The sequence below is a fragment of the Pezoporus occidentalis genome, unplaced genomic scaffold (genome assembly GCF_034315485.1).
Source record: "Pezoporus occidentalis ecotype Australia unplaced genomic scaffold, CSIRO_AGI_Poc_V1 ctg169, whole genome shotgun sequence".
Lineage (NCBI taxonomy): Eukaryota > Metazoa > Chordata > Aves > Psittaciformes > Psittacidae > Pezoporus > Pezoporus occidentalis.
The window spans coordinates 169,630-197,243 of record NW_026913521.1 but is presented as its reverse complement, the minus strand read 5'-3'; the positions used below and the strand labels follow the sequence as shown (position 1 = coordinate 197,243).

The window sequence follows — 27,614 nt, the reverse complement described above, 5'->3', positions numbered from 1 at the left end:
GGGGTGGCTGGAACGAAACACAAGGTAGGTAACACATTGATATGGTTTCAGTGAGCCCACATCCCCTCTTGCTTCAAATGCCAGATTCAGTTGTTCAAAAGTGCAAGTAGGGTAATTACAACCAGTTGGACCAGGGCAGGAATAGCCTTTCAGCTTATGGCCTTTTCCAGCCCATAAATGAACCAGTTTGTTTCAGTCAGCAGCTCTGGAAGGGAAGGATGCTCATGGACAGTCCCGAGGACATCATGACAGACTCTCCTAACCAGTTACTCTCTTTTTCCTCCTCATTTCAGAGCTCAAGTGCTGAATAAGAACTAAAGTGTCAGCCAACAGGTTCTGCAGGGAAGAAACATGAGCTCTACCACTTAAAAATGAGCACTTTAACCAACTGCCAAGTAAGCCATTTGCATTAATGTCGTGAAACAGGATATGAAGCACTTTGTAGCAAGAAACAGTAGATTCACTTTATTGGAAAAAGACTTTTAAGGTCCAAATTCATTGAACCATTTGCATCCACGGATGATTTGTAACAGACAGTATTGGCTGACAAAACTGCTTTTGGCTTACCAACACCATCAGCAATTACCACCCAGAGGGACATTACCTGCTCTCAGCTAATGAGTGAGGCCAGTGCCAAGTGTTAGGCACCAAGGCTACATTAACTGCTGTAGGAAATGGCTTTTTAGGGCCCAGAAGAAAACCATTCCGAGAGGTCCATAGGAGGCCAAGACATTTCACTTGGTTTAAAGGACTGAGGGTGATTGTCAAAAAGAAGTGGGTATTGTCCTATGCTTATGCAGATTCAATCAGAATTATCTAGACCCAATCAGACTATCTGATAACCATCTTGTGTTTGGACTAGATAAACTCCCCATGAAATTGAGGAAAGGCAGTCATCAGGAACTGTGACTCAAGCAACAAACCTAAGGCACCCCCTCAAGCAAACAAACCCGAAACCTCTGGGTAGATGTTGAAACTTGGCTTCTTTTAGCCTAGAATTTGCTATGTCGCAAATCACATCCTCACCCAGTGGGAGCTGGTAAAACCAGCGCCTTCCCCCTGCCCGACTTCTCACTTCCACTTCTGACCCGGGATTTGATTGCAAAGGGAAACCAGCACTATTGGCCTTAAAAGGAAAAGACCCATCTGTCACATTTGGAGTCACCAAGGAGGAACTTCAGCAACTTCCTTAAAACTCCGGAAGCACCAGAGGCTGCTGCCGTCACCCCCCCCCGTAAGGATTAAAGGGTTTTTCTCCCTCTTCCATCAGGGATGCACATGGGATGCGACACCAAACAGTGGGAGAGCGCAGATGTGTCGTTTTTAAAGGAAGACAAAAGGGAAGGGGGCGAAAAGAGATGGGAGCAAACAAGCAGAGCTGGGAAGTGTTCATGGGCTCCTGTACATAGACCAGGAAGCATCAGCGAGGGCTCTGCAGATGCACTGTTTTACCAGGTGACCCAAAACACTCCTTTCCACACCACCTACTTATGCATCTGCTGAAAAAAGATGCTTAACCAGCCAGGAATTTCATTTAAATCAGGAATGCACTTGGCCTTTTCGTTCTGGCATGTTTATGTTTGCTTACCAAACCCCTGCGTTTCTTCCATCAGATATTATTCTGCATTCCTGAGCTTCAACACAGACATGCTCAATCCATAAAGAAGAGCAGCGAGGAGTGATTTCATTCAGGAACAGTAACTTTGCTTCTATGTCCCTTCCCCTTTTTCTTAAAGGAGAAAGTTTTACACCTTTAAACACTTACTGTATTTTAAACCCACTTACACAAAGAGGGAAGCCAAATGACCCTGCATGGATCCTGCACTGGCTGCCATCAGCACTTTACTCCTTGCACTTCAGATACCTCAACAACAAAAGCTGACAGGACAGTTTCGGCTTTGTTTCACTTTCAGAATCCCACAGAACAATGCAGCAGGCATCGGGTGGAACCCACGGGACTGATTGTGCCTCCAGGAGTGAAAACGAACCCAGGCTTCGGTTTGTCTTAAGGGAGATGATGTCTGCACAGTGGCACTGGGGGAGAAAAAGCATCATGCTTCTAGTGCGTGTTAAGATCCCAAGACATCATCTACTGCAGTTTTGGGGGGAGGTTGCTATTACTGAGGGAACCACACAGTTGGAGCTTTATGTTATAAAGGCATTTAAGAGGACGTCAAAGAATCACCTCTTTGTATTCACTACGTCCCTAAGCTTCTTCCTTGCCGTGGTTGCCACATGCATGACGGGTGCATGCCCCCCAGCATCAGCCTCTCGAACCAGAAGACTTCCAGACAACACTGAAGGATCTGTGTCCTTCCCCTTTATACCAAAGGGGATATTGCTCTGCCCCACACCAGACCTGAGGACAAGCTGCTTCACTTCAGGCATCTCCCAAACGGCTCCAATTGCTCTCCAGCAAAAGTTCTACCAGTAGAGCTCCTAAGACCACGTCCAGGTTTTATCTTGAGTTTTGTTCAGCCTTTTTCAGGTGCACAAGCTTCACCTTTGGTAATACACACACTACCACCAAGTACCTTTGTGAACTGGTTTGGTGTGACAGGTTAGACGCTGCCTGGCAGCCAGAGTGAGCAGCTATTGAGACCTGCAACCCCCTTTAATAGATGAACACCATTAACTGACTTCCCAGGAGTGCAGAGAGGATATACTACAACAGAAACCCCACAGCACCTTCTGCCCTTGGGCACCAATCTGGAACCTCTTCCTTGGAATAGCAGCTTTCCAGACCAAGGCTGGAAAACACCCTGTCTTACAGGAAAGTCTCATTACAGGACAAGCAAAGTTGCCCTCCCCAAGACACAATAAACCACCCAAATTAAACACAGATCAGACAGACATCACACGTCTTCAGGCTGCATGGTTGCCTTGGGTGTACTGTTTGAACCATGTTCTTCTTAAATCAGATCTTCACTAACCACTAAGTGTGTGGCTGGTTTTGGGTCCCATTGCTAAACCTGATGCTGATGTCCCTTTGCAGGGAAGCCAAAGGGCTGTGAGCTGCCCCCACAACTTCCAGTGCCAATCTTTATATGAAGCAAGACCCTCAGCACATATTATACTCAGAGAAAAGCAGGTGTAATACCTCATTTTACTGTTTTCTGATGCAAAACCTCACGGTTCTTTTCGACAGGAGGCTGCTAAAAATAACTCACCCTTAAAAAGTCCTGTTATTTTTATACAGTCACAAGAATCACCGGATTGCATCTAATGATGCCATCCTTCCTTGGAATGTCTATTTGTGCTCAACAAGACACAACAGGCTGCGGCACCAGGGCAATCATCACCCATCTTGAATGACAAGCAACTGGGTAAGTTTAGTTTCTCCTTGGGAGAATGACAGTAAGAAAGTCCATTTTGCTGTGGTCTGTGGAGTCTATGTTAAAGAGGGATGAAAGCACAGCTTGGTGCCAGGCCAAAGTAGAAGCAGATCTTATCCTGGCCATGCTTGAAAACAAAACTGGACTCCAGTGTGGATTCACAACAGGATTAGAATGTTCCACCTAAACAGGATCATCAGGGAGACCCCTAAAAAGCCCCTAGAGCAGGATGAGGTCTACTGGACTTCACTATCTCTCCTCTAAATACATCCTTACTGCTTCTGGCTTCCAGGGGCCATTTACTTTCCCCACAGACAGTGGTAACACAGAGGAATCTGCTCTAGGCACAACAATAGTATAAATAGTTAGCCATCTGCACCGTGCCTGGCTGTTCCAGACTGGCAGCTGTATCCTCCCTGGTTGCGCTATCAGTCAGTGCACGGTCCCTGCTCGCCCAGCATTTCCCATGGTGCGAGTCAGCACTCAGCTATTACTGGAACTCATTACTGCAAGTGCAAATATTTGCATGGAAAACTTGCTGGACACTTACTCACAGGATGCCTGACTCCTGCATGATGATCTTAATGCTCCCTCAGCACCCCAAGGGGAACAGCATCTCCTGAATCAGCACCTACAGCCCCATGTCTTTCTAGCAAGCTGCATCTTCCCGAAGCTAGAATTCACCCCATATTTCAACTGCTATTATTTTACACTGCCTTTTTTTTTCCCTTCTCCCTTGGAAAACATGTTGCTTTTATCTGAAGAGTCATCCATTGCAATTTGTATTGTCATGGCAACACAACTCCCTCCCCTGCCCCAAACCTCATCCCTGAGTCTCGCTGTGTTCATCACCAGACAGGCACGCAGCACACTGCATACAGATGATCAGCAAGCTCTCAAAGTGGTCTCAGGCCTTCTCTCTGTACAAAACCAGCTCCTGCTACGAGGGTAGAGTTGCAACAGGAGAAGGGAAGGAGTTTGATAACATCAGGTATCTCTATTCAAACAAGATGTAAGCTTCACTAGTACAAGGGATGCTTGTACATACAACTACACTGGTTAAAATGAAGAGGCCAGGTTCATAACCAGTCTGAGCAATACAAGAGAGAAAAGAACTACTGAGAGCAGCTGTAAGAGGGCTTTGCTAAGGCAGCTTAGACATACTGGTAAAGAAAAAGAGGAAGATCAGTCCACAAAGGAGCACAACTCAAGAACAGGGCTCTGGAGCCCTCTTATGGCAGCTTGCTCTCAGCTTCCTCAGAGCCAAATCCCACATACATACACCTCGTAGCTTCAATGTGTATCAAGGCTGCAATGCCACTGAGATAGGGTGGAAAAGAACATCAGCTGGCTGGGCCTGAGGTGCTGAGGCACTGGCACAGGGTAGCCAGAAATACTGTGGCTGCCCCATCCCTGGCAGTGTTCAAGGCCAGGTTGGATGAGGCTTGGAGCAACCTGGTCCAGTGGAAGGTGCCCCTGCCTGTGGCAGGGGTTGGAACTGGATGAGCTTTAAGGTCCCTTCCAACCCAAACCAGTCCGGGGTTCTAAGAAAAGCTAAAACCCCATGTTTCTAGCTACTTGACTGCTCCTGGTGTGTGCAAAGAGTGGACAACCCCCATGCTTAAAGGGGGAGGACAGAAGACAGTGAGGCCAACCTCACCTGAAGCTAATGTGCTGCTTTAGCAATAGAAACACATGAGGGGTGCTAAGGAAGTCACTAAATCACTGCTCCAGTACTAACAGCTGCTCCATAGGGATGTCAGGCTGTCAGTGCCATGCAGGAAGGCCAGAGTGGTTTCATACCAACCCTTTCTCCACCCCTCCAGGCTGCTGAGGTCTGACAGACCCCAGGGCTCAGCATCACAGGTCAGGATCTACCCAGCAGCCGGTGGGGAGGCAGCTCAGTAACAGCAAGGGAAGAGCACAGCCGCTGGGCTCCGAAGGGGTTACAGAGATTTAGCAGCAGGGAAATATTTATGGAGGAAAGATGCTGAGCTGTGCATGTTTCCCAGGCTGGAGATGGTTTTAATTTACCTCTTGCAACGGCTGTGATTATCTGCTGCTGGTTGTGCTTGAAAGCAGCTATTTCAGGCTCACTTGCTCCCTCTGGTGTCCCACCTCTGCAGCTGATAAGGAATAAAACACCCCCCAAACCCACACAAACTACACGGGATCCGTTTTTTCGCCCTGGGAAAGAGGGAGCAATACTTAACAAACATTGGCGATTACCACGGCCTTGCCAGGCACAAAGCATTCTTTGACTGTAGCACACTAACAACATTACAGATCTCTCCTAGGGTCAGGAACAGTGTCCTCCTTTTCCTGCTCTCCACCTCGGAAACTGGTCTCTGCCTGACTTTGGCTGAACTGCAGCACCCACCAAGCTCCTCACGCACTCATGCTCCTCCAGTGCATGCTCCTGGTCAGTGCTGACATCCTGCTACTAAAGTCTTAGCTCAGACCTTTTGATGAGCACAGAGAACTATGGAAGCATCCTCATCATGAGCTAGAGTGGAGCCTGGTCTGTACCTCATTTGCCCTCTTGTCACTCCTCAGCCTCCAGAAGCCTGCACAGCCCCACAGAGAAAAAGGAACCAGCCCTCACTGTGATCACAACTATCACCTCCCAACCCAATGCCGCTTCCTCAGACAGTCACTAGATGCCACCTTGCTGCATAGCTGTTTCCTCCAGCCTCAAGCTGCTCCTCCTCTGCTTTGCCTTTGTTTCTTCTCCTTTCTCTCAGTACCGAGTTGCTGTATGATGCTGCTACAGCACCCAGGGCAACTGAGACACTGGTCCTTATCCCCCCTTTTCCCTTTGTGAGCTGCAGCTGCTTCTCTCCCCATCCTCATCTGGGGGATGCTACATATGAGGCTGCCCAGCCTCTGTATCATAGAATGGTGTGGGTTGGAAGTGACATTAAAGACCATTAACTTCCAACCCCCCTAGCCCACGTGAGCAAGGTTTCAAAGCTCTCCTTTGAAACCCTGCTTCATGTTCTCAGATTAATAGGTACCTTAAAGGGAACCATAAATATTTGTCTGGATTTTCTGTTAATCTTGCTCTGACACAGCTATTACTGCGGCTTGATAAGCAATGGGGTGGGTGCTGGAGTGTTTCAGGAGATGACAGTAACCATCTCACTGTATTTTACTGAAGTGGATGCCTTGGAAAATTGCTATGAGAGAATAAAGAGTCTTAAAATATGAAGAGGGAGGTGGAGTGCTGCAATGAGTTTATTTCCAGAGCAGCCTTTTCTAACTATATGCACAAACATCTGTATTCAATGCTAAGTGGAGAGTCACTAACAGGAAGAACCCCAGAGGACCTTCCCCACGGCAACACCCACATGCATTGGTTCAGTAGTAGTAGCACAACCTCTCTCTCAGCACACACATATAGAAACGACCACTTTTAGCCTGGAACAGCCACCATTTAACAAACCACCATGCCAAAGGGAAGGCTGTTTTGCAGAGTCCAGGCCAAAAGTGGAGTTTTAGATGCAGGGATTACCTACAGCCCTTTCCATACAGATCTCTTACTCCTCAGTATCAACACAGTGCTAGTTATCTCCACCAGCACAACCCAGTGTGGCATCACTAGAAGCCCATCTTGACCTAATGCTGTTTCCAGCACAGGAAGACAGAAGCCAAGTAGGAAGTACCTTATGGACAGGGCAGGAATGCTGCCCCTGCACGCTGCTCTCCATGAACCAGGGACTTTCTGCACCACCAGCAATACTTCATCTAATAGCTCTCTATAAATTCCTTCTCTTGGAGTTTGCACTGTGGCCTTTGAATCCCACATGGTCCAAGGCTGTCTCTCCCTGTACTGCTAATTAATACACCACACGATCCCTGGGAGAGCATTACCTATTGAATCCAGGCTACTACTGCTCACAGTGCTTTGGCTCCTTGGCTGTTGGCCAGCCCTGTCTGTTCACCAGCCCTGTCTGTTCACACCTAGTCTCGCTTAGTCTGGACAACATAGCTGAATCATAGCTTGAAACGGTGGGGCCACAGATTGTACTGATGGTAAAGCAATAGACTTCATCCCAGAATGAAGCCAAAAGCAACCATTACAGCCCTAAGAAAAAGTATCCATTCCTTATAGGAAAATTTCCATTCACAACTAGGTTTAAAATCTCTCCCTTCCTCCTTTTCCACCCAACCTGACCCAAAGGCTCCAAGCTGACTCAAAGCACTGGTTTTCAACCAGCTTTGCCTTTTAGACTTTAAATGCAATCTTCTTATTACCCATTAAGGTTTAAGATGTTATATGTAACTGTAAGCTGTGCGCTTACAGACTCACCAAGTGACCCCATACATTTTTCCTTAAGAGTTAGCATTAACATCTTACCCTAAGGCAGATCTGTGCACTGCAGAGAAGACTCCTTAATTCTTTCTAAGAGTCTTCTACCTTCCTGCCATTCTTGACTAAGAACCAGAACAAAACACTTGGTGTCACTAACACTGCAATAGACAGAAAATAGGCTCTTTGTCTGGCTCTACATGCCCCAGCACCCAAGTCCAAGGACTACAGCAGCTTTCCTGGTAATTGCACTGCTGGCTTTCCCTTCTCCATGGTGATGGGAGGTATTTTGGAGGGACTATCCAGTCCAAAGTGTCATCAAGCCCGCAGAAAGCAGTAGGAAGGCCCACTGGTACAGCAAATAGAGAGCACACCGAGCAGAAAGCAACCTAGAGTAACACACACAAACACATCACAGGAGTTTTGCATATTCCTGACAAGCAGTTGGAACAAATTCACGTGGGAGACAAGTCAGAGGGCCTCGGTCTGCTCCAGTACAGCTGTGCAGTTGCACAACTCAATACGTTACAGTCCACCCCATGTATTGAGTAAATCCCTTTCAGTTTTACGCAGCCAAATGAGCCTTTCCCCCACACCCTCCAACTCCCCAGTGCCTTTGGGCTTCTCAGGGTTGGGGCTGTTCATCCAGCCTTGTTGGCAATAAGAAAACATAGAGAAAGGGCATAGAGGAGCAGCAGGGGAGTGTGTGTGTGTGTGTGTGTATGTGTGTGCAGGTACACACACACTATCAGACACATTCTGGGCGCTGGAGATGACAAATACCCACTTCTGCTGAAAAAACCCTGAAGAATAACCCTGTGTTGCAAAATAACAACTGATCGATGTCTCAGCCATGGCAACTGGCCACATAAAGGGATGCAAGCGAAGGATAACGGGTCTCATTCAGCACCTGCTTCATTCCTATTTAACTGTCAGAGCTCACAGGAGGGAACAGAGAAGCTAACAGCTAAGCACAGCAGCTTTTGCTTGCTCGGGTCATCCATTCCTCACCCTGCCTCTGCTCACAGCTGGACTTTAAGGCTGCCCCTCGCAGAGGCAGAGATTTAAGCCAAGTGTTATTTGAGAGCACACAGAGTTTTACACATGTGGCCAGGCCACAGCTATCACTTGCCAGTCATTTTCCTCTGGTTCGGTTGGGACAGAGACAACTGACTATATACTACCCATTTAAATTCATCTATTTATGGAGGTAAGGCATGAGGAAAGCAACTGCAAGTGTCACAGCAATGCATTTCAGACAAGAAACTGGAGTCACACTTGATGAGTACTCAGGACTTGTTCATAGGGAATCACCTGCATTCCTCCACGTGGTCATCACTTCCCCTCATTGGCAATCTTTGAGTTCATCACAGTGCTTGGATCGGGAAAAGGAAAGTAGATCTAATTATAACTGAGGCATTGGCTTTTGAAAGAGCAGTGCTTGTGGTTTTAGAGCAGGGGTCAGCTTTGACTGGGTAAAGGGTGCTCTGCTTTTAGGGCTGCAGCTCGAACCAGCTGTGTCAAGTCTCCTGTGGAGACCATGGTTTAGTCTGGCAGATGGAGATGCTGCAGTAAAACTCATTAATCTGCTATCACTTTCACCCACCCACAAGAATCCCCGTGGCCTGAAGTCATGGTTTTCTGACACAGAGCTAGAAATGTATAGCTTGTGTAACAGCTGCAACCAGAGTAAAGGTCCAGGAAGCACAAAATGCTTCATTTCATGACAGGGGTAGGTCAGAATTTGTCAAGACGGGGATCTCAGTAAAAGAAATTGGTGTCTGAAAGTGTTTGTGTGCTGGTTCATGGTACAAAACTGGAAGAGTTACCCAATGCCTCCTGCAAAGCGCCTGTTGTTCACCCTGCACACCTGAAATGCACCTCAAAGGGTTAAAAGCCACAGGGTAAAACCTGCTTTTTGGAGTGTTTGATTATTTAAAAGGTACCCCAGCTTTCAGCTGCAGACAGAACAGCTACAAACCCAACTCTTGTGCACATAACCTCATCTGGTTGTCCTCTGCTAGCACGGGAAGGGCAAGAACCAAGGCTGAAAACAACAGCTAGAAAGCTGAGTAGTTGGCAAGCTGTTGTTCAGAGCTGGTTGGTGATGTGCCTATCTCCATATCTAGAAAGGTTCAATGCCTGCATTCTGGGAGGCCAAAAGAAACTAAATATAGTAAGAGGCTACCAGCAAACACACAAACTGGCATGGCTTCCAGCTACCTGAGAGCTCCATCCCTCTCCTTGGGGGCCGCTCCAGTAGCTGCAATCCTTTCCCTTGTTTGGGGAGAACATGCCTTAAGAGCAGCTTTCAGGTTTTACTTACATGGATAAATGCACACACAAACTTCAGGGTGGAAGTAATGCAAGAACACCATCGATACTCCTCTCCTGCCTCACTCTGGGGATCATCTGGCTCTTTCAGATTGTTTCTGTCATTAAGCCTGCCATCCACTTGCACTAGGAGGTAGCATCCTTGCTTTATGTACCAGAAGCCAAGGCCTCTTAGCAGAGCAGAGGCACCATCCAAGAGCATCTGTTTTGCTTTAACCTCTGCCTCTTAAGGAGGACCCAGAAAGGGGAAAAAACACCCAAACCCCTTCTAGCTGCAGACTGGCTTTGTTGGGGGATGAGGCTGCGTTTTGTGGCAAGGCTTTTCAAGACACAAAAAGCCTTGGGGAGAGATGCTCACCTCTTGGCTTCTGAATGGCATCTCTGCCGCTAACAGCCCACGGATACTGTGTTTTAAGCAGAAGGCAGACCCCAATTCCAACTGGGCTCGGAGATGTAGCTTAAAGGCACACAGGCTCCCAACACAAAAAATGAGGTCAAAGCAGCTCCTTTTGAGAAAATAAATAGAGCAATAACACATTCTTTCAGATTAGCCTCACAGGGGATAAATCACTGAGCAAAGACAACCATCTTGTTGGCAAATGGTACGTTACAGGGTGCAGCTTTAGGGGGAATACGGTGGATGGTCTGGAGAGCAAATGGACTTTTCATTGTCTACAAAAACGCTGCTCTTTACTTTGTACAAGATCTGTTTGTTTTTAAAGCCCCCATATGATCTCCGAGCCTGCTTTGCCTCCCGGATGCCTCAGGACTTCCTAGCAACCTCGTGCCAGCAACACGCTCCATCTCCTTTCACCAGAAGGCCAACCTGTTTAAAACAAGATCCTAACTGCCCTCCTGCCATTCCCCAAACAGGGATGCGGTAACCACAGGACCCACAAACAGCAGGGGGGGACAGGGAAGGCAGCGAAGCAGGCGGGGCTTTCCCAGCACATAAAGCTTTTCCCAAACCCTCCATTTTCAGCCTCAATTTGTCCCTTCTAAAGCCAGACACTAAGAGCACCCAGCGAGGAAAGGAGGCACTGAAGAGCTAATAGGTGGTTACAGAAACAGTGCTGCGGGATGCAGCGGGACGATGCCTGCTCGCTGTTTTGGCACTGATTTATGACAAGTGGACTTGTGTTTCCATTAGCCGCGGCTCTCTCGGTTGACCCCTCGGCTCGGAGGAGCAGAGGCTCGACATTCAGCTCCCATCAGCTTTCAGCACCACTGACCTCATCCCCAAAACTCGCAGCCATGTTTCACATCAGCCGGGGCCGACACATTCCATTAACGCTCCCCCCCTGGCTCGGGGAAACATCTGCTCTGTTTACACTGGTAGCAGCATGAAGAGCACTTAAAGCATCACCGTGCCCACAGGCCAAGCCCTGCACCTCCCGGCCCCCAGCACAACAACCCAGGCATTAGTTACTCGATGGGGCAGAGGTTGCTTAAATCAAGGTGCAGGGGAGGTGCTGTGCAGCAGCAGCAAAGAAGGTGGTTTCCTTCAGGCCAGAAATCAAGCTTGAGAGGGGTATCTGTGCTGACTCCAGCTGAAGATCATAGAATCACTGTGTCTTCATAGAAACCCAGACTGGTTTGGGTTGGAAGGGACCTTAAAGCTTATCCAGCTCCAACCCCTGCCACGGGCAGGGATACCTTCCACTGGACCAGGTTGCTCCAACCTGGCCTTGAACACTGCCAGGGATGGGGCAGCCACAGCTTCTCTGGGCACCCTGTGCCAGCGCCTCAGCACCCTCACAGGGAAGAGCTTCTGCCTTATATCTAACCTAAATCTCCCCTCTGACAGTTTAAAGCCATTCCCCCTTGTCCTATCACTACACACCCTTGAAAAAACCCTCTCCAGATTTCCTGTAGGTGATTTTTAGGTATTGGAAGACTTACACAAGGTCTCCTGTGAGCCTTCTCTTCTCCAGGTTGTTCACCCAAAACCATCACTCCAGCCACTGTCATACACACCACAGCAGCTACTGGCTTCTCACATGAAAAGCCTGACAGCTCCCAAATACCTGCTCATGTAGGGGATGCTTATCTATCAGTATAAAATACTGTCTGATTATGGTAAGTCTCCATCCAAGGGGATGCTACTAATTTTCCCAATGATCTCTGACAGCTAAGACATCCAAAAGTCAACCCCCTGAACCCCTTGCTGCTCCTGTTGTTTCAACGTTAGATGTGCATGAAATTAATCCCCCAATGCCTTCGGTTGCTGCTGGAAGCTTTCTTTTCTATTATGCATCCAGGCAAGGCTATAGCTGCTAACAAGACCATGAGGACACAAAAACATACCTTGGAATAATCCATGCGTCTGGCTCAAACAGAGATGGAGCACACCACATACAGCGGCACCCAGTGAGGGTTGTATGCTTTAACTGTAACGAAGTCAGGAACACCACTGGCTGTTTCCATCATTGGTCATTTCGCTGGCACTTAAATTTGCTGCATTTTAGATTCCTGTCCTTCTGCACATTCTGCACTATGAGGCTGTACAACCATTAACATAAGAGGACCACAAAATGACCTTGTCGCTCACAGAGGTCTTAGGCACTAAATCCACTACTCAAATGCCTTGTAAACAAGCAAGAAATCCACCCCCAAAGCACCCAACACCCTTTTTGTTGCACAGTAGCAAAAGCTGGTTTGATTTGGGCTGTAGCATGCAATTCAGTTACCTGCCATCACATCCAGGAGCAGTGGGGTTTAGTTACTGGGGTGGGAGAAGAATAAATCTCGTATTTGCTCTCCATCTTCTACAATACATTAGGGATGAGTGATGTGATCGGCACAAACGCTCCCTGTTTTTCCCCTTATTCCCAGTGTCCAAGCCATTGGCAACTACAGTTCTACCACAAAGCTAAACCCCTGACTTAAGGAAGCATTTGCATCGAATCCTCTTTCGACCAGAGATGAAAAATCAATAGAAGAGGAAGAAGCTGGCACTGAAGGAGACAATTCAAATTGTCCCTTTCCAGTTCCTTGATTCACATGTCAAGGGACAACCACAGCTGGGAAATGCAATCTCTGGAGCAATTAAAGAAAATTCAATTCAGGGAATGAGGCTTTTCTGCACTCAAAGCTTCATTAACCCTGGGGCCTTTTAATTAAATACGTGCACATGGAATTTTGGACAGGGAAAGCATTGGCCTTGCTGATAATGCTCGAGTTTAATGGCAAATCAGTACTTGCCTTTGAGAAAGAGAAAGAATACTGGGGTCATAAACTTAGACCTCTCCAGCTCCACAATGGCTTTATTAAATAGGAATTACTGCCTATCATCAGCTCCCACTTCATGGCAATGTCTGCTCTCCCCCAAACACTCTAAGCTGCACCAGCAAAGCTCTGCTTTGGGCTCTCTTGGAGATAACAGACAGCTCCACCAACGCCACGGATAAAACATGAGCCAGGATTTAAGAGCCCTACACTTCTTATAATCAGTTAGAGAAATGAAGCTGGCTAGCTCCAGCAGGATAGGGTTTTACAGCCCACGGAGCAGAGAGCACAGCAGCCAGCCAGCCTCTCTTTTAAATACTGTTCATGCTTAGCGAAGGGCTCCAGCAGACACCAAAGGCGGTGTGCGACTAGGACAGTTTAAGGGATAATCCTTGAAAGGGGATATTGTCAAGTCTGCCCAGCCTAAATCCCCAGCTCGCTTTGTGTGTGAGTTACCATCTGACTTGTGAGGCAGTCACGCTGCTCCTGTGCTGGCTCCAGCCTTGGTCCGCAATATAAACGAAGCACGGCACTGGGTCACCCGGATGCATGGCTGCCCAGCAGGGACTGAGCACAAACTGCTTTGATGCTTCCCCATCTTCATCCCAATCTCAGCTGATGCACACACAGGTGGTCATGGGTACCAGGAGCAGCAACACGGAGAGGGAAGGAGAACACAGTCCCCGTCCCCAAGAGACTTCCAAGGAATCTGCCACCTTGAGCCAGCCAGAGACAGGCTCTTGTTCCCTCCACAAGCACATGTACACCTCTGGGAGAGACAAGACTTCAGTTTGTCCTTTAAAGCATCTTTCAGGCAGACAGGCTTGTCTTTTGCTAGCATACATGGGCCTAGTTTGTATTCTTTAGTGCTGACCTATGCATTTTAGCTGTTTTAGCTATTTTAAAGACAACAGCATGCATTTGAGGATATAACTTTCTCTAACTGTCACTTCCCATAGGAGCTGCTACATTTTACAGTAAATGACACTTCCCTTTTCACACTTGCCCCCTCTCAAGAAGCAAGCTAACATGACAGCACAACTGTTCACACAAGGCCTCCAAGGGATGCCAAATCCCCGAGCGGATGCTGTGTCCAATTGAGTGACGAGGCACAGCTCCATTAAGCAGAAACAGGCAATTCCTTATGTTTACAGCAGCCCAGGATTCACAGGTTAATTGCTGCATCCCCAAAATAACATTCTTGTTCTGATTCCACAGCAGTCATATTCGCTTACATGGAGTGTGGAGAGCTGTTTGCTGCTATAGGATGCCCTTGGTACCACCAAGGACAATCCGAGTGCATCGAGTGCGACAGGCTCTCGCTGAATGCACAAGTAAATGCAGCCACTTCTGCTTCCTCAGCCTTTTGACACCAACAGGGGAAGGGGCTTCCTACTCCAGCACCAGCAATGAAGAGCCCATGAATTCTGTGATGCTCAAAGCTTTACCAAGCAGAACACAACCTATCACTCCATTCCTCTGCTCCTGGAAATTACAGGTCCGTTATTAACCTCTCTGTGTGTGAGATGATCTTCCCATCTGCAAGCAGCAAAGCAGCGCATGGGGGATGCACTCAGGTATGCTACTGGGTGAAGGAGGTCATTTCCAATGCAAACCTGCTCACAGAGAGCTCTGCTCCCCAGTTCTGATGCTATCATTTTATGACAACATTTCCTGACCCAGTTTCTACCTTGCTCCTCGCTCCTCTGCTGCGAGTAGTAATCGGTAATGTCAGTGTTCTGGCTGAACTGCTACAGTCCCATTAATAATGCAAGAGTAGTAACAGAAAGAACAGGAAAAAAGAGGCTTGAAGGTTAAAAGCAGTAAGAGAATGCTTTTTGGGGGGCACAGGAAGGGGAGGGAGGAGGAGGAGGAGGAGAAGAAATGCTGGCCTACTGAGATTAGAAACCATAAGCTTCAAAAACATACCATTCCTTTCAGGTGGAAGCAGTGGATGAGTCAGTCAGGGCTAATTAGAAGATAACATGCAAATAAGAATGACACACAGAGATGGTTTTGACTAAATTAGAAGAAAACTTGTGTTTCACCTTCCCTTCCCCCTCCCTCATCCCGCTGCCTCACCACTTCATGTGCCCATTTCTCTGTTACTCATGTTTCAGAGGTCAGTGCTAACCTGGCATTCCACACATGACACATAGTGAAGTTTCCCCTCTCCAGAGACCAGCCCATACCTGCCCATCTACAGGCAAATCTTTAATACCAGTAATCAGGCTGTTCTGGGTGCACCTTAACCTGAGGCTCTGCTCAAGCTGTTTATGACGTGCACTCTGAACCTAAAGCAGTGCTGGATTTCCATAGGTAACCCAGCATCTCCAAGGCCAGGGAGTCTTGTCCAGAGACAGCAGCTCCTGTGACAGCAGTACCTCCACCACCACGTAAGGCACAGAAGCCTCCTGACCACACAGAATAAAGCTGCATCCTCAACTGCATCACCTGGAAATGCTTTTTCCCCTTCCTTCTGCTAAGTCCAGCAGAGAAATAACGCAATAGAGACCTACAGGTTTGGCATTGATTCCTCAGCTGAATGAAAACACACATTGAGAGTGGAAGGGCTAAACTGCCTCCTGCACTCCAGGAAAGTGATTTCTTTAGGGCTGATTGTGGTTCAGCATGGAAAAGCAGACCTCTTCCAGGGACTGGCAATCCCTAGTTTGTGTTTAAGGCCAGGTTGGATGGGGCTTGGAGCAAGCTGCTCTAGTGGAAGGTGTCCCTGCCTGTGGCAGGGGTTGGAACTGGATGAGCTTTAAGGCCCCTTCGAACCCAAACCATTCCATGACTTTTAAGACACAGGAGCTAACTTTTAAATGTCTTTCAGCAGAGCTGACCAGCCTTACTATTTCTCTCCCATTGATGGCATTTACAGTTTCCTACACGCTACCAGGTTAGTGATGATGTATGAAGTGAAACCGAACACATTCTCTTTCCATTAGCTGAAATCACACACGTATCTACTTCCTGCAATACATATACCAATAGAACACCTTATCAATGTTACTATTTAACAGCAGCACAGCTCACTCTGCCCCTGAAGAGAAGTCCCCCAGCACAAAGGGCTCGCTCAGGTGACCACCCAGAGGGATAAAAAGCCAAGTTCATCGAGATGAGCTCATGAGAGAGCAGCAAAAGAGGAAATCAGAATGGGAAGATGAGCTTCAGAACTGCACTGCTTTTCAAAGAGACCTTTCAAGTCTCACTTCCTCTGCAGAGAGGAAGTGAGAGGAGCTGGAGGTTCTCTGCTGCACACAGCTTCCCCTCCAGGACAATGATATAAAGAGGATGGGTGCTTTAAAAGAGGAAAAGAAAAGGAGAGCAGCCCTGAGCACACTGTGACCAAATTAGGAAACAAACTCTACTGACAGCCTCCAAAATGGACATCATCTGCAGCAGCCTCCGGTTAGCTCAGGAAGTCTGATGACTGTGTCATCTGCTCCGATCTGTTTATGTGCAAACAGAAAGGAGAAGCAAAACACCTCCTTGCATCGCACATGCCAGGTTAGGCCAGCTCAGGGCCCTGGCACAGAGAGCACAGTCATCAGCTGCCCTGACACAATACAGCTCAAAACCTCTGCTGCTGACTCAGACCCCTCCAAAGACGAGGGCCCTGGAAGTACCGAGGTACAGCAAGAAGAGGTGTATGCAGAGCCAGGGGGGGTTTAACTGCGTTTCTCAAGTGGTGAGCCTGCGGCAGATGAAGCTGAGGTTAGAGAGCAGTGATTACTACGCCAGGAATGTGAGGGGGAGGAAAGAGAGGGAAGAGGGAGCTTCTTGAGTAAGGGCAGAACAATGTTTTTAATTTAGCTTGGGAACGGCCTTGTTTCCATCCTCTCCAACCTCCATTCCCACTGCAGCAGCAAAGTGATAACCCTGCTCTGGTGCTCCGCAAACACAAGTAGCACTGGGCAGGGTTTTAACCTTAAACTCAGAGAGCTCCCACAACAGCTCAGTGGCATCACATCCTATTGTGAAGACAGGCAAGCGACCCAGGGTCAGTTACCTCCCTGCTTAAAACCAATCACGCAATCTGAGCACGCTGGTCCATACAGAGATTTAGGGTCTCTCCCTGATGTTGGGGTCATCACCTTATATTACTTCCTCTTGTTTCCTGCATGAAATGGAAGAACACCTCTCCTCCCTTGCTCTTTCAAAGGGATCTAGGAGGAAAAGGCAACGCTTAAAGCTCATCTCAGTCTGCAGCAAGTCTCAGCCTCTGCTCCAGGGTCCTTCCAACCCCAGCAACGTGGCTATGGGACCACTTTGCCACGTTCAGGGCATCCGAATACCTTTCAACCCTGGCACCACCGGCCCAGGCTGCTCTCATCCAACCCCTTGTGATGCCCATCAGTTTATCCCCAAAGACACTGTCCTGGTACTGACCACTACAGGTTTGCAGCTGCTCCCAGTGGCTCCTTTGCCTAAATGGTTGCAGGCTGTGTGCAGGGAGAGAGGTTGAGACAAGACTGCTGAGGGTGAAGCTTCCATCCCCATGTGAAGCTGTGCTCAGCTTGTCACCTCTGGACCCCTCCTCGGCAAAGGACAAAGCTACAGAGGGAAGACAGAGCTGCTGCCTCTTATGGACCTGACACAGAGGTATTCAGTGGTCAGGGAACAGTCAGAGAATTGCTTTTTTCCCTGAATGAATATTGCTATATAAGGCAGAAAGAAAGCACAGGAGTAAGCTTTGTTGCCTGCAATTGCACTGACTTACGTGGTCTATTTTTAAAGGGACTAGGTTGAGCTCTTGTTTTCAGCAGCTTTTTTTACCCTCTAAAAGACAGACACCCCATTTAAGCTGACCTCTTTCCTCGGGTCCATTTCCAGGCTGGGCTTTGCCCTCTCCTCTGTCAGACTCATTTATCAAGCGAAGCATTTCCACATCCCACTGCATAAATAGACTTGACCTTGTAAAAGCAGCAGCACCACCTGAGCTCCCACTGATGGAGCCTCTCCACTCCACCATGGCAATTAAATCCAGCCCACTCCTGCCCTCTTTTCCAGGTGAGGTATTCTCGGGGCTCCCACTGCCCCTTCTTATGTGTCCTGAGGAAGGGTGGCAGGTACACAGCTAAGGCAAGGAGTGATTTGGGGCTGATCATTGTGCCTCCTTTCTGGAAAGGCACATTTAGGAGCAAGCTGCTGCTGGCACCACTTAATTCTTGTACTACTCCTAGCCCAGACCATGCATACACCTAAAAGCAACATACTGGCCATTGTTTCCCTCTCTCTGGCTTTCCTGGGTGCTCCCTCACAACCAGGGATCAAGGGTATGATTATGCACCATCCAGCCTCTAAGGAAGCAAGGAGAACCCCTGACACGTGGCTTTCCTTTGCTCCCCCCATCAAGATAAAGCTGATGAGGAGACCTCCTGACTCTCAGCACTCCCCTTCCAACTCTGACCCTACACCCTCGATGGGACGCACCGCGTGGCTTAGCATGCACATATCCTTCCTGCATGGGACCGGACTTGTAAGGCTTTGCTGCACCAGAACTCTCCTGTAATCTCTCTTCCTTTAGGATTTAGCAATAAAACCCTATCAGGGGGCGTTACCTGCTGCCTACAGTCACCTCAACCCCACCTTCGGCCTCAGTCCCTCCCTCCTGCTGATCCCTTTGAGGCGCGAGGCGCGGATGCGCAGCGCTGCGCGCTAGCGTCGCCGCTCGCCCTGCCTGCGGCGCAGAGCAACGGCTGCAGATGAGGAGATGCGATGGCCTTTTAAGGAAGAAAAATGAACACGGGCTGCCCAGCCTGGGAGCCGGGATGACAGACGGAAACTTGCCATTTGTTGTGGGTTTGGCAGCAGCAGAGCGCAGCGCGCTCCCATGCGCGCCGCTGCGCTCAACAGGCGCTGAGCTGGAGGGGAAGGTTGAGAGTGCTGGAGCAGGAGGGTTTAGGGATGCAGTGCTGAGGGGGGAGATGGTAGAACCATGAAGCGATGGGTTAGACCGCTCTGCTGGCATGCACAAGCAGGAGACAGGCCTCCAGGTGAAAGCATACACAGGCTCAAGTGCAACATGCCCAGTAAGATGCGCTGATGCCAAGCCACATTCCCCTTTCTTCCTCATCCCAGTAAATTCGGCTAAGCTGCATTCACACAGCCACAATTCCAACGGGAGTTTAAACACCAGAGTTGGGCCTTGAGGTTGTTGCCATCAGAAGGAAATGACGGGTCTGGCCTGGGTGGCATGCTTTAGAGCGAGGTGTCCCTGCCCATGGCAGGGGGTTTGGAACTGGATGATCATAAGGTTCTTTCCAACCCTAACTATTCTATGATTCTATAAGCAAGTGCCTCCTTTGGCTCTGCTCGCCACTAAAGCTGCGGGGTTAAGCTCTAAGTGACAATTAAATGCAAATAAATAGCTCCAGGAAAAGCATAGAGAGAAGAACAACAGGAATGGCTGAAAAGAGAATGAGACGGGGCCATGGGACCTTCAAAATGTTTGCTCTGCTGTCAGGAAGCTGAATGAGACAGCAGACTCCAACAGCTGGGAAAACATGTTGCAAAACAAGGAGAATTAAGTAATTCTCCACATGCTCATCCTACTCTCAGGCATTTTGGACAAGCTCAGTTTCTCCAACCAGAGCTATTTGTTTGTTTCTATGCCCAGGGAGGTTGTGAATGCTCCACCCTGGCAGGGTTCAAGACCAGGTTGGACAAGGCCTTGGGTGATATGGTTCAGTGTGAGGTGTCCCTGCCCATAGCAGGGGGGCTGGAACTTGATGACCTTAAGGTCCCAAACCATTCCATGATTCTATGTTGCACACTCACCCTGTCACTGACAAATGCTGGTATCGTTTAAGCTGAAAACCATGGCACATCTGGAGTCAGGCAGGGGAGCCACAGGCCAGCCTCTAGCACACAACTAACGGCCCCTATGGTATGTGCTGGATGACATCCTCGGAAGGCTGTGTCATCCTGAACACATCTCCTGCTGCTGGGTACTTGGTTACACAAACATCTCCCCTTGCACCCTATAAACCGCTTGTAATGGGACTATGGGGCTGCCTCATTACCTGCCTCTGAAGCACAAGCAGCTGCACGCTCTGTTATCACACCAGGTACAGAGAGATCACAGGCACTGCAGTTCCCCCCACAGCCATAGCTCCTTTTCCAACTTCAAGCCTTGTAATCATGCAATTTACTTGAGCAAGGCCACTCGCATCCAAGTTGCTGCAACCTGTACAACACGACTTATGCTTATTACCATAGGCTGTGGATGCAGCGTTAGCACCCTGCTAAGAGAAGCTGTGTTCAGACACAGCTTGCTAGGCAGAGCTCTGTACAAGCTTAAACCTGTCAGGTTTCCAACAGCAAATGAAGGTTAAAAGCAGCTGGGTGCATCTGGTCTTAGCCAGCACCTTGAAATCAATCCTGAGATACTCTAGAAGCTTAAAAAGAAGTCCCCGAAAACATCCAAGTCTCAGTTCTGCAAATTAAAAGCACACCCGAGGATGGCTGTGGTCAGAAACCTGACCTGAAAAGTAATAAATACATAGAAATGGAGATTTCATCCATCTGCCACAAGCACATCAATGCTCACCTTAACAGTGGGACACTTCACATGCCCAGCAGGCAAACCCAGTCCCTACACACAACCTCAGGGATGCTCTCAGTGTGAGGGCAATGTGATTTAGCACCACACCCCCATAAGCCATCACCTCATTGCAGCCAGCCAGCACAGAGGATGGTACAATGAAAATCCCATGCTACGCAAAGGAGTTTTAAGGAAAAGTCTTGGAAATGCAAGTCCCTGCAATGTGGCCTGGCTCCTGAATGAGTGTGGCACTGGAGGGGCAGCTCTGCTCCTTGCATGCATCATTTCCATGGCAACGGCAGCTTTCACCTCCCCATCTCTTCCCTGGCTGGAAGCCCTGCAGTGCTTTGTGCTGAGACTGCAAAGAGGGGAAACCATCTCCCTTCACCAGCAATGCTGGGGATAGCAGCAAGCAGCCCAGGAACAAAAGCCCTGTCTTCATCAACACTATGGGGTCTCGGGAGGAGGGATGTTGAGCTGAAAGGATGGGACTTCCTTTTCTGATGGGAAACAGTGCTTCCTCCAATGGGTAAAAGTGCAGGCTCACTTTCCAGAGCTGCACAACACGTGCCTTCCCTGGTTTTAACACAAGTGCCAGCTTTGGTTTGCTCTCTCAGAGCACCAGAAGGAGGAACACGCATCATGAGAGGTGAGAGATTCAAGTGCTGCTTCCACACAGGGATCCTTGTGCATGGGAAGATGGAGGTTGACCAACCAGGCTGGCAAACCCTCCCTGTCACCAGGAAGCTTGACTCCATGCATGGTCAGGAACCTGTTTGGGAGCAAAACCTCAAAACTCAGGTCTGAGCCTACACTGCCTCTGCCCCAGCACCAGCTCAGCCTGCAAACACAGAGAGCACATCCATAGAGCAGCTTGGGCAGTGTTTTTCCTTGGCTAATTTAAGCTTTTCCTCCACCCTGCTGTTTGTGACATTATGATTCAAGCCCTGGCCACCTAACTGGGAGCCAAACTTCACAGCACACAGCTGGAGCCCTGGCAGATGGTGTAGGCTCATCTGCATGCTCTCTGTGCAGCTCTTCACTCACACAAGGCAAACAGCAGCTCTGCCCATTGCTCTGGCTACAGTTAGCTGCATTAGGTGCAAACGACTGGAGCTGCAGGTGAGATCATAAGCAGTGACATGGGTATACCTAGAACTCCTTATGGAGCCCAGCATACATATATACAGCCAAAATGAAGGCTTCCAGCTGGTTCCCATCACTTATTTCACAATACATCCATAGCTGGCCCAAAAATGAATCAACTTCTCTGCAAGATTTAGAGGAAAGCCTGAGAGTATCAACATGAACTCTCAAAGCAAGACAAAAGATGCAGGTGATGGAGCACAGAAAGAGCACAGGTCCACCATCTGGTCCTCCTCTCCCCACCCTTGAAGAGCCTTGAGGCTTCAGGAGAGGCACATTTTGACCTTTCCCTTTCCACACTTCCCCTTACTTTAGGTTCAGCTGTGCAAGTGCAGTCCTTCCAACCAGAGAGGGACTCCTTCCAGATTCAGTCATCACCACCACTGAATCCATCAGAGGCACTGCTAGCAAAGCTGATGCATTCTCTCCAACCTCTGTAGAGCTCCCTAGATTAGCCCTTTCCTCCCTAAGGGCCAGAGTTTCCTGCAAGCAAGAGCCTTAACTGGAATCCTTCATTCTGGGCAGAGGAAAGATAGCTGGAACACAAAGAACCGCTGCAGCTGATGCTGCGAGACACCACATCCTGCAATCGGAATTCCTCACCCTCCACTTCAAATCCTAAAGTCATTCAAGATTTCTAAGAAGAGCACTAAGCTACTCAGCAGATTTTCAGCTAATGAATCAACACAAGCTGTCCAGGAAACCAGAAATCCAGCCCGCTGGAATGCTGAAGCCTCCAAGGAGGGGGGACACGCAGCACACTAGGAAGGAAATGAAACAGCAAACCAGAAGGAAAGGAACATTTCAGTCCTGACCCTTCTCACCACAGTTACTGCGCTGCGTTACACATTTTAGGGGGAAAAAAAGCAACTTTTGCACATGGAAATGTTCATGTTCTTCAAGCCTGAGTTTTGTTCTGCGGCGCTGACATGGGCACATCTTGAAAACAGCTCCTCGTTGGCAAGAACAGCGAGGAAAAAGGACTTAAACGTGAATCAACATTGCCACCTAGTGACTGGCAAACCTCCTCGCTCCTGACGCTTGGAACCCAGCAGAACCCCGTTTCCTCCCCAAATGCTAGAGGTAGATGTTAGCAAAACGTATGCGGAGATCAGGGATCTCAAATGGAATTGTGCATCCGCCGTAAGCAGCTTTGTCCCCCTAAGTAGGTTCGATTTGTCCCTACAAAACGCAACTTCACCTTCTCCAGACAACAGAATTTGACTTCCTATTAATTCCCCACTCCAGGCAAGCAGTCGATACAGGAACATGAAGCTGCAGCAGCTACAAGCACAAGGTTAATGCACTCGAGAGGAACTGCAGTGATTAGCAGCAGTCTCTGCTGGGGGACAGGCAGTTCCCTCGGTGTCACATGAGAATTCATTGTTGTGGCTAAAGTTGAGCAAGACGCCTTGCAGCTTCAGCGCTGAACACTGACAGGGTGCAGCCTTGGCTCACTGGCACCAGATGTGAGCAGGGCTCTGTGTACATTCAGGAGACTGGGAAACATATTGCCTTGCTTGTATTCCCCCCCCTCTTCCAACAAGTTCTTTGTCACTTCCAACTGAAGCTGTATTCGGTGACAGCATAGAGGAAAAATGCAGATGCTCATTCTCTCAAGGGCAGCACGTAAGGTTGTTTCAGCTCATTTTCCAGAAGTTTCATTACATAAAGGACTACAATTTGGTTTTATGCCTTTTAAGCACCCATCTCCCTGCTCACCTAAAACATTTCTGTACATGCAAGACAGCAACTTACGGCATCCATAAGCTTTTTTAGCCAACATCTTCCTAACAAAAGGATACTGGTGTCTTTATCAACAGTGCCCTGAAATCCATCTGTCCAGCCACACACTTGTATAGAACAGCAGTAGGATCCAGCATTTTGACTGCTGCCCCATGCAGCCACATCCTGCTCCTAGGAAGCATGGGTTGTCCTCCCAGCTCTCCTGCCCAATGCTCCAGAAGAGACCAAATGGCAAATATCCCCCAGTTACCTTTCTGCAGCGGGGATTGGGGCAGCTGAACCGCTTCACATCATGGTCCAGCAGAGCTGGGAAGTTGCAGAACGGACACCTAGAGCCCAAAAGAAGATGCCATCAGTGCAGAGTGCCAAAGGTATCTTTGCTGCAAGGGGATTCAAAGAGTTCTGTGGTAGTTAATAAGGCTGCCAACCAAATGCCTGTCACCAGGATGTGCTGACTACTGCCTTTTTTTGCTCATATTTCTTCAGTCACTCATAGTCAAAACATTTTATGCTCAGCACTGTTTTTGACCATGTAATTTAGAGGATCAGCACAAAGCTGGCAAGCAAGTCTTAAGGGAGATGAGTCTATTGAATTTTAATCTGCTTGTAGTCAAAGGCAGACCAACCTGAATACAGAGATTTGGACAGGCAGAGGCCTGAATGTGTAACACAGCTCTGAAAGCTCCCCATCTCACAGTGAGCATACATTTAGGGTTTCAGGGGACAGTTCTGTACAACAGTAAGTGCAGTCTGCTTCCTCTGCTGGACACTCACCTGACAAGCTCATCTGCACAGGCAGCAGCCACCTCCTCCTTAGCTTTCCGCTCATAGTATTTGTTGAGGATGTTCTCTGGAAGCACCTTCTCCAGCTCACTGGTGGGGAATGAACACGTGCAACTGCCTTCCATGCAGCTGAGCTCTGACTAGGGTTGGAAGGAGAGAGCTCAGGTTCAGGGCGATGCTAGCAAAAGAGCAAGACTTGGTACCCGGAACATTTTCAAACACACCAGTGCAGAGCCTTGCTTAGAGAGAATAGAGCTTAAGTTAGCACATGACTGCCAGAGAATGGGTTTGCTTATGGGAAAGAGCAAGACTAGTTAACAAATCAGGCCTCAAACAGACACTGGGCATGAAGATGGTGTTGATGGCTGGGATCACAGTTCACTTAAAGCCCGCTGAGGCCACATAGCAGCCTGTTATTACTGTATGGTCTCTACTGACAAGTAGCACTCTGCTCACAAACAGCATGTTGCATTCTTTAGGGTCACATCAAATACAGCTGCTAGTTTATATGTTTATATAGATCCCAGACTACAAATGCATCCTGTAGTTTCATCCTCATATCTCAAGGCAAAGGAGCATGCACATGACTTGTTTATAGCTCAATTGAGTACCAGGGTAAATGCTTTCTAAACCAAAGCTTAAGAAAGTTCATAGCATCATAGAAGAAACAACTCCCAAATTAAGTTGGGAACCCAGTGATGTTATGTAGGACAAACACGCTTAGGTAGGAGGAGATTGGCCAAGTCAGACAAGAGTGTTCCCTGTGCAAAGTGGCTTATTAAAAAGAAAACAAAACCCAGACAAATGCAAGTTATTGTTGTCACTATGAATAGTGTGGAAAGTTCTCCTCATAATCCCAGTTGCTCAGCAGTGAGCATAGAAGAGGGAGGCTGGCAAAACTGAAATCCTATTCAAAGATCCCACTTTGATGGAGAGACTGACTTGCTGGATTTGGATTTCAGGACACAATTCCATTTGAGTATTTCCTTGGAACTGCTGGAACAAATCCAGAGGAGGCCACGAGGATGATCAGGGGACAGGAGCACCTCCCGTATGAAGACAGGCTGAGAAAGTTGGGGCTGTTCAGCCTGGAGAAGAGAAGGCTGCGTGGAGACCTCAGAGCAGCCTTCCAGTATCTGAAGGGGGCCTATAGGGACGCTGGGGAGGGACTCTTCATTAGGGACTGTAGTGACAGGACAAGGGGTAACGGGTTAAAACTTAAACAGGGGAAGTTTAGATTGGATATAAGAAGGAAGCTCTTTACTGTAAGGGTGCTGAGGCACTGGGATGGGTTGCCCAAGGGAAGTTGTGAATGCTCCATCCCTGGCAGTGCTCAAGGCCAGGTTGAAGAGAGCCTTGGGTGCCATGGTTTAGTGTGAGGTGTCCCTGCCCATGGGAGGGGGGTTGGAACTGGATGATCTTAAGGTCCTTGCCACCCCAAACCATTCTATGATTCCACATCCAATTTAAGTGACAACGTTACACAAACAGCACTGTGATCTCCCAGCAGCATTTTACCCATCTTCCCCTCATCCAGGTGGGAAATTCTTACCTTCCCAGAGCCAAAGACTGCCTCCTGAGCATATTTAATTAGGCACTCCTTGCAGAACAAGTGACCATCTGCACACTGAGTCAGCTTCTCAAATGCAAAGTCCTCGTAACAACAGCGGCACTCTATCATCTGCCCATCCTGCAGCCATAAAGAGGTACTGGCATCATCATCAGAACATCAATAGCTATAGCAATACACAAACACATGCAACTGCAAGCTAGAAGCACTGCCAGTATTCATTCTAAAGAGAGCCACAGATGTGCACCACTCCATTAGTTACCCTGGTTGGTTGTCAAAACTCACTAAGCACAACCAGAAACTCGGTTTTAAGTAACTTAATAGCTACACGTCCTGCTTGAGAGGTTCTTAAAAGCCACAGAAAACATAGTATTTAATAGCTCTTAGCTTACAGGCAGAGAAGCACTTTGGGTTCAGGAAGGTACAATTGCAGGGAAGCAGCATTCCCACCATTCTTATGGGGAAAAACAAGCTTTGGATCTAATGCCCTCTGAAAGAACATTTACCCGTCTGCTTGGAGAGACCTCGTCTTGGCCTCTTCACTACAGGGGTGAAGAAGATTGCCTCTTAAGTAGCAAGCATGCCCACATCTTTAAAGGTCCGATATCTCCAAAGTTTGAAGGGAAATGGGCACTGAGAAGGACAAGGTAATCTACTCAACTTTTCTCTATTTACTTAAAGGGAAAGACCCAATTTTCAGGTTTTTAGAGTCCTTCCTGCAAATGAGGAAAGCCTGTGGGAGTCAGAGCTCCAACAACAGCATCTCCGTTTTAAACAGCCATAATGGTGGTAGCAAGGGCAAGCCTGGTACTATTCTATTGCAATGTTTGCTCTGGCCAGTCAAGATACAAGCAGCAGCTAACTGAATTACTAGAGATCATTACACGCATCAATACTGCCTTGCTGGCCTCAGCTCTTGTCTACCTTTGCTAAACGCCAGCCGACACACACACTGCAGGTTCTGCCAGCTCAGCAAACGCAGCACACTACAAATGCAGCTTCAGGAAAGCTCCGTTCCAGAAGCCAAAAGAGTCTGTGAAGAATGTAGTGTAAAACAGCATCTATGCTGATCTCGGATTACATTATAGATACTGACCTTCTGATACTGCTCCTCATTCATCTGCAGCGCAAGGAGGAAGTCTGCATGCTGTAAGAGAGACGTGCACCTGTATTTATGGCATAGATAAAGCAATTTTACAGCTTCTACGCTCTTTTACATTACCTCAGGATTTAGAAACCACCATAAAAAGCTCCCTGTCTGCTTACACCACCACTCAGCCCATCCTTCCAATCCATTAAGCTATTTATGATTCAGCTAAAACAGATGGGAGATGCGAAGGATCAGGAACAAAGACCTGAATTCTGTATTACGGGGAGCTGCTGGTTCAGGTTTCCATGGGCAGAGATGATCTCACCCAATGGACCCCTCCAGAGAAAGCCCCAAGGAACATTAGCTTTGTGATTAAAAGGAGACACTATCCATCTGCCTGAAAGACAAGGATCTTTAAGAAAGGACTGTAGGTGCAGAGCTGTGAATCCAGTCTTTCCTCAGACTATAGGAGGAGACAACACAACAGTGGGTGTTGCAGTGTTCTGCCTTGAAACACA

The 27,614-nt window shown here is 48.3% G+C and overlaps 1 protein-coding gene across 3 annotated transcripts in view; it reads right to left on the bottom strand.

Moving 5' to 3' along the window:
- RNF216 (ring finger protein 216) overlaps positions 1-27,614 on the bottom strand; it is a 77,766-nt gene that overhangs the window by 23,247 nt on the left and 26,905 nt on the right. For all 3 annotated transcript variants that reach the window (XM_062613535.1, XM_062613536.1, XM_062613534.1), the window contains exons 10-13: positions 27,103-27,153; positions 25,989-26,126; positions 24,428-24,576; positions 23,904-23,982 (exon numbers count right to left, since the gene is read on the bottom strand). In XM_062613535.1, the coding sequence (XP_062469519.1) occupies positions 23,904-23,982; positions 24,428-24,576; positions 25,989-26,126; positions 27,103-27,153 (417 nt within the window). The remainder of the gene's footprint in view (positions 1-23,903; positions 23,983-24,427; positions 24,577-25,988; positions 26,127-27,102; positions 27,154-27,614) is intronic.